This window comes from Callorhinus ursinus, unplaced genomic scaffold (genome assembly GCF_003265705.2).
Source record: "Callorhinus ursinus isolate GAN/ISIS: 27379988/994484 unplaced genomic scaffold, GSC_fseal_2.0 scaffold3, whole genome shotgun sequence".
In the NCBI taxonomy this organism is placed as follows: Eukaryota; Metazoa; Chordata; class Mammalia; order Carnivora; family Otariidae; genus Callorhinus; species Callorhinus ursinus.
The window spans coordinates 93,185,787-93,196,494 of record NW_027397065.1 but is presented as its reverse complement, the minus strand read 5'-3'; the positions used below and the strand labels follow the sequence as shown (position 1 = coordinate 93,196,494).

The window sequence follows — 10,708 nt, the reverse complement described above, 5'->3', positions numbered from 1 at the left end:
GGGTGCTGTGTGTGCGCGGCAGGACGCGTGTGGGCTGTGTGTGTGCGTGACGGGATGCGTGTGGGCTGTGTGCAGGGTGTGGGAGAGGGGGTGTGGGTGCTGTGTGTGCGCGGCAGGACGCGTGTGGGCTGTGTGCAGGGTGTGTGTGTGCGTGATGGGATGCGTGTGGGCTGTGTGCAGGGTGTGGGAGAGGGGGTGTGGGTGCTGTGTGTGCACGGCAGGATGCGTGTGGGCTGTGTGTCGGTGCTGTGTGTGCGCGGCAGGACGCGCGTGGGCTGTGTGCGGGAGGGTGTCCGAGGTGGACTGCGTGGGGCGTGGCAGCGCGCACGGTGGCGCGCAGAGGCTGGCGGTGTGGGGAGGCGCGCGTGTGTGACCGCGTGTGGCCGTATGCACGCGTGTGTGACTGTGTGCCCACAGGTGTGCCCGTGTGTGACCCTGTGTGGCCGCGGACGCGGCGGGCCGGCGGGCGGGGGCGCACGCCTCCGTGCTGGGCGCTCACCCCCGTGCGCACGCCCCGAGCCCCTCAGAGCACACTCACCGCCTCTCTCTCCGCCGCGCCCCCGCGCCGGTGCCATCGCGGCCGCAGAGGACGCCGTCCTGGGGAGGCTGCTGCGCGCGCAGGAGGGAGGCGCGGGCGCGCCCACGGACTTCTCGGCCTTCCTGACGCGCTGCTTCGTGTGCCGCGTGCGCTGCCTGCTGGACAGCACCTCGGGCTTTCTGGTGAGTGCGCGCCCCCTGGCGGCCAGAGGCGCCCCTCGCGCGGAAGGGTTTTCGGGAGCGAGAGCGGGAGCCGCGCGTGAACGTCTGCGCTCGGTGTCGTCTGCTTAGTTGCACCTCCGTTAAGACTCTTGGAGAGACGTTTGCCCGGCGCAGCCCGCAGCCTGGCGTGCGCCTCCGCTCCTGCGCAGGCTGTTGGTGTAACCTCTTGTCTTGCCGGCAGACACTTGGGGTTTCCATCTCCCGTCCTCTTAGGGCCCCTGGGAAGAGGCGGCAGGGGCGGACCCCAGCCCACCCAGACCTCAGCGGGCCTCGCATCCCGGGGTAGGGGGGGGAGGGGTCCGCTCTGCGGCGCCCCCCACCCTCCTGTGCCGCTGCCTGCAGACCAACACCCTGACCTCTGACCCCAGGACTCCCAGGCCTTTTCAGCGGTCGGCCCCTCAGGCTGTGTGCCCTCTTCCCCAGCCCCACCTGGGCTGTGGGCCCCTCCGGAGTCTCTCTCTCACCTTGACCTTGGGGTCCTGCAGGGGGTCCACAGGAGGGATGCGCCCTCAGTGTTGCGCTGGGCTGGGCTGGGGGTCTCGCTCAGCCTGTGTTGGAGGAAAGGTGAGCAGAGGACAGTGGGCATTCCTCTGGGTTGCCTTCCAAGTGGCTCCGAAAACAGGGAGCCCTGGGGAAGCCCCCACAGACCAGTGTGAGCTGGAAGAGGCCCTCACCTGTCAACACGAGCTCTTGGGTGTCCTGCCTGCCTGTCCCATCTCATGCGAGCTCCTCTCCATTTTCTTGATTCATGCTGACCTTTTCCAGCCCAGGGCCTGCTGTGTGCAGCACCATGCAGAACGCAAGACCCAGAGCTTCCCTACTGCTCTTCGAGTGGCTTGCAGGAAATGCACACCCAAGCCCTTCCACATCCAAGTCATCTGAGGGTCCTGGGCTGAGCAGCAGGCTCTCGAGATCAGAGTCCCGCTGACTGCATAGCCCCACCACAGGCGGGGCGCAGTGGGGAGAGGCCTCATCAGCCCACAGGGTGGGCAGTACTTTCCATTAACCTTCTCCTGCTGGTGGGTCTTTTTTTTTTTTTTTAATAAAAACATTGCTCATATGTAATACACATCCAGTCATTTCAGAAGAGTAGAGAACAAAATACAAAAATGTCCTCCTTTGCATACCCAGGCCCCTTTCCAGATATCAGCACCCCAGTACTGTTCTTCCTGAAGCTCTTCTCACCCAGCCTCCCCAACTTTCTGTTCTGCCCTGACCAGTGTGAGAGGGCTGAGCTTGTGGTGGTCTTGTGGACTCTCCCCAGGACTCAGGACCCTCTGTGCCTCCACATGTGCTCCCTGAGCCTCACCTGGCTGACCCCTCTTCAAACTGGAGGTCCTCAGTGGAGACACTGCACTTTCAGAGTCCCATGTCACCCACTTAGGCCATCCAACCTGCCAGGTTGCTCTACATTTGCCCAGAGTGATGGCAGCTTAGGAAATCACTCCAAGCTGCCTCTTGGTGGCATGTGTCATTTATGGCAATATTTTGGCCTCAGCCATCTGGCAGTACAATGGCAGCATCATGTTCCTTGGATTTATTCTACTGATCCAAGGGGACAGTGAAGAAGGTCGGTGGTGGGTGATGGTGGGAATGTCTCTGGACCCAGGTCTGAAGACCCAGGAGGCTCAGCCCTACAGCAGAGGCATCCCACACTGCATATTTCTGCAGGCCTTTCCATGCACACCAGGACCTTCACAAGAGAAATAGCTTTTTATTTGCATTATAGTCCCAGATCTGCTGCCACTGTGCATACAATGATTGCTCATCTTTTATTTAGGTGATTAGTTGACCATAAAGTCTTTTATTTTGATAATATTTTGTTCTAAATTTTATGGAAACTAATATAGCTACTATTTATTGGCTTATAAGGAATGTCCACTTTTTAAAATTGGATAACCAATTCCTGGAAATTGGAAATTCTTATTTTCAGATGACATAAAATTGGAGGGATTTTTACTATACAATCAAGCAGAAATTAGAATATAGGTTAAAATGAAATGGTAAAAAACAATGCACTGAATAGGGGAAACAAGCAAAAGAAATTTGTCTGAAAATGTTTGATTACACTAATTCATAAAATTCGTTACTGCACACACTGGAAAGGGCCCAGGCATTCAAAAGGAATGCACTGGGAACAGGCAAGTGGGCATGACTTACAGCTCTCCTGGCATTCCTCTGTGACTCTGTGGAAGCCACCCTCTTTCCACAGTCAGGTCAAAGTGGTGCTCCTGTCTAGACTGGCTCAGGCCACCCGTGAGAGCCCATTGTTACATCAGGTATTTAGAGGTCCTGTTGACATTTAGTTGGTAGTTTGAAATCAGCCATGATGGGAATATTTCCACCAAAGAAATTGACAAACATTACAAATCGGGTCTTTTTTTCTCTGGAGAGCTGGATGTTGAACATATCCCAGCACACAGCTACCTTGAATTCTCCACACCAAGAATGTGACTGGCAAGCAGTAGGTGTTTGCAAATGTTTTTTCATTCAGTAAATCCATACACAAATGGGGAGATGGACAGATGGATGATGGGAGGGTGGGGGGTTGGATGGGGGTAAGTGGATGGATGGAGGGATAGACGGGTGGACGGACGGACGGATGGATGCGACGCTGGGTGGACGGACGGACGGACGAAGGGTTGGAGGTCTGGAGGGATAAGGAGAGAGAGGGCCACATTGTGGGGTCGTTCTTTCATCAAGGGCAGGAATGCCCTGAAGGCACTTAGTAATTTAGATTAGCTTTTCTACTGTAGAAAGATCTTTTATTTTCTTTTATCACAAACTCCTCAATTACACTATATACTCTAGATAAAATCAGGTTGTCCCTAAGCTTTATCATCGTGAATGAGAAATGATAATTCCGAAATAGAGAGTTAAAGCTGGAACAGCCCTCCGAGATTATCTCCTCCAGCAAATCCTGCCAGGGTGGCTGATGGCTCTGCCACGGGCCAGTGACAGCTCGTGTCCATGCACAGTAGCACTCACTGTGTGAGGGTCCCACGAGTGCACACACGAGCACATGCTTATCAGTTAAAGGATATTACTGGAACTGCAGAGAAACTGTGAATCGCTCTGAAGGCCCTGGGATGGTCCACATCCCCAGTAGGCCACGCATGGACGAATTGTTGGTTTGTGTCTCCTTAGTGACTCAGGATAAGATTCTTCTCCACGTTTCTAATCCTGAGAATGTGCGTTCTGCATTCTTGAATGGTGACACTAATTCGTTCTGTGGACACTTCTTCGTTTCTGTCTTTAAAACACCAGACAATGCAATTTCAAGGAAAACTAAAATTCCTGTTTGGACAGAAGAGGAAAGCGCCGTCGGGGACTGTCCTGCCCCCTCGGCTCTCACTGTTCTGCATCGTGGTGCCTGTCCTCCTACCCTCTGTGGCGGAGATGAAAATGAAGAGCGCGTTTTTGCGGGTGAAGCACAGGATGGACGTCTCAGCCTCTATGGACGCAAAGTGAGTGAGAGTCCTCTTAGAAAGCAGCCACGCTCACTGCTGCTCCCCCCGTCCCTGCCCCCCGTTCCTGCTCCCCTATCTCTGGTCTTTACAGATATGACCAGAGGATGGGTAGGGACCAGCACTATAGGGAGCTCTGACTCTAAGGCCTGTTGGCCTGGATTTGAGTCCTAACACTGACATCTGCTAGAGAGGTGGCCTAAAGGAAATCACTTAAGCCTTGTTTCTTTCTTTTGAAAATAATGAAATAGTACCTATGAGGATGAGTTTGCTTAGAATTTGAGGTCACAAGCTCTGTGATTTCTATGTGTGTGTGTGCTCGCTGCCCTATGAAGGATGGTTTACTGTTCACTAATTTAGTGTTCTGGGTGAGTTTATGGAATGTAACTAGTGGAAATCACAAAAATTGACTGTATTTTCACTGTGGGCATCCAGAAAAAAACAAAAAAACCCAAAACATTTATGTGTATGTCTACTTTCTGAAGCAAATTCATTAACCTTTTATTTGCGTGATAAGTGATGTGAATTGGAGTTTTTAGCATATCTGTAGCTGAGGAAAGACTTACAAGCTGTAGGAAATTAAAAAGCGTCTTCTCTCCTGGGCATGACAGTGACACCAGCTTGGTGTCAGTTCCTACCAAGCAGCACAAACTTACCTACATGTATTTTCCTATTATCTGTTCTTCACAGAGCGAGAGCTGCTGCAAGTCCATGTGAACCAGAATTCCACGGGAAACCCAGTTACTTTGCAGGTACTTTTCCAGATTCACTGTCTCCTCTGTTTTAAAAGGGTGAAGTGTATCCATGTCCCTCTGGGGCTCTCCCTGCCCCAGCGCTGTGCTGCATCCCTCCAAACCCAGGCTGGAGGATGCGGGCATCTGTGCTGAGCACCCCTCCCTAAATCCTCACAGGGAGGAACAACGGAGAAAACATTCCAGTGCTCAGGACACAAGCGGATGCGGGACGCTGGGCCCGGGTTCCAGCCAGGGCCCCATGTCTGTGCCTCAGAAACAGCCCTGACCTCGTTTCTGACCCTGAGGGGGCCGCAGGGTAAGTGGTGCTCTGGCCCAGCTGGGCCTCAAGGCGGAGAAGAGCCACTGGCTGCCGGTCTGGTGGCCTTGACTGTGACAGGTGAGCCTGGCTCTTAGGGGAACATGAAGGTACACATGGAGCACACCCAAACATGCATCCTACCCCGGGAGTTGTCCTTACACGTCTGGGGCATGCCCGAGGCTGCCAAGATGCTCCAGCTGAAGCCTGGACCCTGGGTGACCACCCTGTCCTCTGCCCTCACCTGCACTCAGAAACCCTCTCCTCTCCCTCCTCCCGCAGGCCCCCACTGCCGGCCCTGACCAGGAGGTCTCCTCTTGGAGGACCGGCCTGGCTGCGTGGCAGGGCTCCACCTCATCCTCCTGGGCACTGTCTCCCCCGTCACCTCAAGTGTTGTGGGCGCAGCAGCATGCATGCCAGTGACAGGCCAGGCTCATAGAAACTGCTGGAAAGGGCATCTATCTGCCTCTGCGTCTGGGGTGGGTGTGTCTGACCCTTGACACCCGGTATAGGCCTCATGGAGATACATCCCCGCATGTGCCACTCCCTGCACCCCCACCGCACCCCTGGACCTGCAGAGCTCTGCATGGGCATCCAGCAGGCCATGGGAGGGTCAGTTACAGGAGAGGAGGATGCTGGCCCCCGGGGTCATAGGGCTGCTGGGGTGTTAAAAATGGGGGTGGCAGGAGCACATAGCCACACTTGCAAGTTCAGCCAGGATCATGCTAATTTAATGCCCTCCCTTAGAGACCCCACCCAAGGGGGTCAGATGACCAGATCCCTGCTCTGTCTGACAGGCTGTCTCCTCTCTGCAGGGACAGGTCAGGAGACGAGCACGGGAGGGTGCCCAGCGGCTCCTCAGGAGCCAGGGGGCGGAGGGAGATACATGCATACAGTTGCTGCTTTGAGGCACCGGGACCTGTGAAGCACCTGAGCTGGATGACAGGGAAACATGGCCAGGATGGGGGTACCAAGCTGAAGCTAGAGTCCAGCAAGAGTGACCCGTTCTCCATGTGTGCTGTGTCCCTTGGTTCCTGCGTGCCCTGCCCAGGCGTTCAGGGCGCCGTCCACACCAGTGGGGTAACTGCTTTCAGGAATTCACCCAGTTGTCACCCAGGAAGCCATTCTCCCAGTGCCTACACCAGCCGCACCAGCCGCACCAGCAGAGCTTTGCGGGACAGCGATCAGGGCCAGGTGCACCCTCCACCCAGCTGCCCCTTCCCCCAAGGGAGCCTAGACAATGGGCTTCCTCAGCCCAGAGGGCAGCGTCTCACAGCAGTGGGCCATTCCATCGAGGACACCAAGTTTCGAGGTGGGCCAACGCCCTCGGGAGCTCCGTGCAACCCCATCTTGTCACTTGATGTGCCCATCAAGATGGAGAGTGACTCTGGGTCTGAAGATGCAGCAGATGGCTACTCCATGTCCCCAAGTCAGGTGTGGTTGGGAGCCAGTGGTATGGCCAAGAGACAGCTGGTCACTTTCCCTACCAGGATGCACCTGAAAACAGAGCCGGAAGCCAGGCACCACCTGTATGCTCCGCACCTGGGGCACAGCTTGCTGGAAGCTCACCCGAGTGGCAGGGCTCCGCTCAGACCTGGCAGGGAGCTGGCCCCCTTCCACCCCGCACACTGTGCATGCCTGGAGCGTGTGCATGGCCTTCCTGAGCCAGATCGTCCCCACCACTTCTGTGCACAGGGTCACCAGCCCCCTGCACTGGGCTGTGACTGCAGAGCTCCGGGGACTACGCCCATCGTCAAACGAGAGCCCCTGGACTCACCGCTATGGGCCAGTCACAGCCAGGGCGCGGTGCCTGGAATGTTCCCCAAAAGTGCCGTGGCAACTCTGATGCCTCCCAAAGCGCCCGAGTGTGCTTTCCTGCCATAAAGTGGGGTGTTTGTAAAAGCCTCTGTCCACACTCAGACTCAGCCCTCAGCTGGGACGGCACATGCAGGATCAGAGCCTTTCTTCTGCACTGCTGCATGAGTTCAGTCCCCTGGTAGGAGTGGGCAGCGTGTGCAATGACATATTCCGTATTTTGTGAAGTGTCATGCAAGTTTTTCAATGCAAAGTGGTCTTAAGTCTGTTTAAGTATGACAGTATTTCTCTTTGAAGGATTAAAAGTTTTCAGAAAGTGGCCGGAGTGAGACAAGTCAGCCCGGCAGGGCATCCCCCACTCTGAGATGCAGTGGGCTCCTGGCCGACTGGCAGTCATGCCATAGTTCCCAGGGGTCCCCACGCCCACTTCCCGGTGGATTGACACCTCTGTGGAGTGGACTGCAGACAACAGGCACACCCTGCGTGTAAATTAGGGATATAATTCTCTTGAGCCACAGTTGCCATGCCCCCATTCATGGAAGGAATCTGGAAGGTTCTAGGCAAAAAAGGCTCTGTGTGCTGGGTCCTGCCCTCTCTACTATGTGCAGCATATGCTTCTCAACCCCACGGCAGAGTCTGAGGCCATACCCAGGTGCAAATGGATAATGTCCCGTTCCTCCTGGAAGTCTGTCTGGCATTTTTAATGGGCCTCTGAAGGTGGTTCATGCTAATCTGTCTCCAGTACATGGTGGACCTCGAGTTTACAGAGTCTGGGTTTGGAAGCAGAGAAAAGGACAAAATGTAGAGAAAAGAGGTAGGAAGTCAAGTTGTTCGTGGGGGCTGTGTATCGGTTTTCAAATGAGAATTCCAATCACCGCCTAAGGAAGAATTATTAGAGACAAGACGGACAGGAAATGTTTTCTAGAAAAACTGTAAAGGTCATACACTCTGACCATAGAAGACCTGGATGTGAAGGCATAACTCAGAACGTGGAAGTCTCCCACAGTCACCGCCAGAGATGGACCCCCTGCCCTGCGCTAGTGCACTTGGTGTGGGGTGTGCCGTCAGGTGTGAAGGCCACCACCAAGCCCGCCTGTCCCATGGTGGACCTGCTCCTGCTCCTCACGGACAAGAGCATCTGTCCCTAAAGTCACCTCCACCCGGGAGTCTCGGGAGGTGGCAGGAGCCCCCAGGGAAGGACTTGCTGCTCCACCATTGGTACGTTCTGCTCTCCAGTGTGGGGCCTGTCTCTCCATCATATGTGGCTTTGGGGTGTCAGTCTTCAGCTGAGTTCATGCACATTCACCTTGTCAGAATTTGGGGTTCAGCCGGTAGGACTGGGTCTTCTGGACACTTGGGCACACGCTGGGGTGCCCCTGCACAGGTTGCCAGCCTTGTGGAAGGGTCCCCCTTGCGGGATGGCAGGAGCTGAAGGCCTCCTCCTCTCACTGACCGAGAAGGTCACCCATTGGAGCCCAGGTTGGGAGCGGTCAATGTGTGGTCCCCTGGGGCCAGCCCAGCAGCCTCTCCCCCAGTCACCTCACTGAGGCCCTGCGAAGGGTGACATTGGTGCTGCAGTAACCCCACTTCGCTGCCAGAGTCTCCCCCATCTGTTATGATGGTGGTACAACCCCCTGGGACGCCTGCTGGGGCCCTCCGACTAGCCCTGGGCCCTCCTCACACGGTTCTCAGGCTGAGCACAGCACCCCTCTGCTGCCTGAGACATGGAGTGGAATCTCAGAATCCTCCTCCTCCTTCCTGGCCAAACCCGGCACCCAGGTCCCACATGTGACGGCGCACCTCCCTGGGGTCCCCATCTGTGAGGGCACCGACCCTCTCACTTCATCCGTGGAGAAGCCACACACCGGGCCCAGGCTGGCTGCAGGACCATGTCCTGAGATGCCCTGGGGCTCCCCCAAGAGTGATGCCTGCCCTTCCCCACCTCAGGGCGCAGCAGACAGGGAGTACTACATGCATGTAACGTGCAACCCGGAAAAACACAGGACGGGAAAGGAGGAATTCAGACATCATTGCGTGTTTGCACACTGTAGCCCGGCTGCAGTGTAACCAAAGAAGAGCTCCAGACAAGAGCCTCAGGGAGCAGCCGTTCTGAAGCACACAGTTGTCACTGCTCAGGAGGACCATGGCACCATGCCGCCCCCTCCCCACAGGCGGCCAGATGCGCACTTGGCAGGTGGACAGGTCCTGCTTTGCTGACAGAGAATTCAACACCTGGAAGTCAGCTCTGTGGGTCTTGTGTTCCGGAGATGCCCATCATCCGCCTGGGCCCCTTGAACACTCCAGGTGAACACCAGCAGAATGTCCTTGAGTCTGTACATGCCCCTCCTAAAAAGGATTGTGTGGGAAGATGATGGAATGTAGAGGGTGCTGATGTAGTCACTTCCGCTTTAAAATGTCATTATCAGTACTAATTATAGGCTTGTATTCTTTTGTTGTCTCATAGCTTTTGCTTATATAGCTAAAAAACATTAAAATCAAATGTAATGTGGGAATGGTTGGATGGGAGGAGATGAACACAAGTTACATTTTATATTTTTACAGCTTCTACTGGAGGAAAAGTTTTGGACATCTAGACTGACTTGTTGACTTTTTAAAAATGAATATATTTTAATGAAACTTTTAATACCGTTTTCTCAGTGCCTTTAGAAAGAGCCTTCACATATATTTCTGATACTGTGGTTTGTATTAAATATGCAATATCGATATAAAATAAATCACATCTTAAATCATGTTTACCATAAACAGAAATGTCTATTTGATTTTCCAAATGAAGTAACTGCATTTCCTTTAGTGTGTGTTTCTAGTCCTTTACTACTGGATAGAAGGCAAGAATAAAAGTGAAAATAAACATGCTGGCACCAAAAGTTGCAAGGAGGAGGCTGAGTGCTTGCCATGGGCTCGCTGGGCGCTTCCTCCTCACCCGCCAGTCCCTCTCCTCCTCATGTTGAGGGTTGGGGGACCTTCCAGGTGCCATTAGGATAGCCCAGACTTGCCCTGTCCTGTAGGGAACGGACACCTGGTCCCCGTGAGTGTGTGCACATGTGTGCGTGTGCAGGTATGTGATTAGGGCGCCCTCATGGCCCTGTGAAGGGTGGCAGACTTCTTGCTGTGAGGTCACAGGGAGGAATGGGCATGGGAGCTCTGTGCAGTCTCTTTGTTTCAGGGCACTGATCCCATTCTCATGGCCTCGCAGGCTAGGGTTCAGCATATGAAATCTGGGGGACATTCAGGCCACAGCAGCAGCCCGCCGGCCCCCACCGGGCCTCACGTCCTCCAGCAGCACTGTTGTTGGGCCCCTCTGAGTGCCAGGGCTCTGACAGTGCTGGGGACTCAGCAAGGAAAGAAAGACACAGAGCTCACTGGTGCATATGCACATGGACACGGTGAGCACAGAAACACCTGGTCCTGTAATGCGCAGGAAGGGGACGGCGCCACACTAACGGGCTGGGCAAGCGAAGCCCAGGTGGAGGTTTGTGGGCAAGGCCACACGGAGGGTCACACAACAGCAGCCTGCCGGGCTGGAGCCAGAGGACAAGGAGAGGGTGGGGACAAGGTCCTGGAGGGCCTGCAGGTCACACACAGGCCTGGGAGAAAAG

At 54.9% G+C, this 10,708-nt stretch overlaps 1 protein-coding gene across 7 annotated transcripts in view; it reads left to right on the top strand.

Moving 5' to 3' along the window:
* Positions 1 to 9,854, top strand: part of AHRR (aryl hydrocarbon receptor repressor) — an 84,385-nt gene extending 74,531 nt beyond the window's left edge. For 4 of the 7 annotated variants that reach the window (XM_025867515.2, XM_073891127.1, XM_025867514.2 and 1 more), the window contains 5 exons: positions 587 to 720; positions 4,027 to 4,226; positions 4,917 to 4,978; positions 5,138 to 5,276; positions 6,092 to 9,854. In XM_025867515.2, the coding sequence (XP_025723300.1) occupies positions 587 to 720; positions 4,027 to 4,226; positions 4,917 to 4,978; positions 5,138 to 5,276; positions 6,092 to 7,160 (1,604 nt within the window). In that variant the 3' untranslated portion in view covers positions 7,161 to 9,854. Of the gene's footprint in view, positions 1 to 417; positions 721 to 4,026; positions 4,227 to 4,916; positions 4,979 to 5,137; positions 5,277 to 6,091 lie in introns of all 7 variants that reach the window. The other 3 variants (XM_073891128.1, XM_025867516.2, XM_073891129.1) reach the window with 2 other exon arrangements.
* The last annotated feature ends 854 nt before the right edge of the window (positions 9,855 to 10,708 follow it).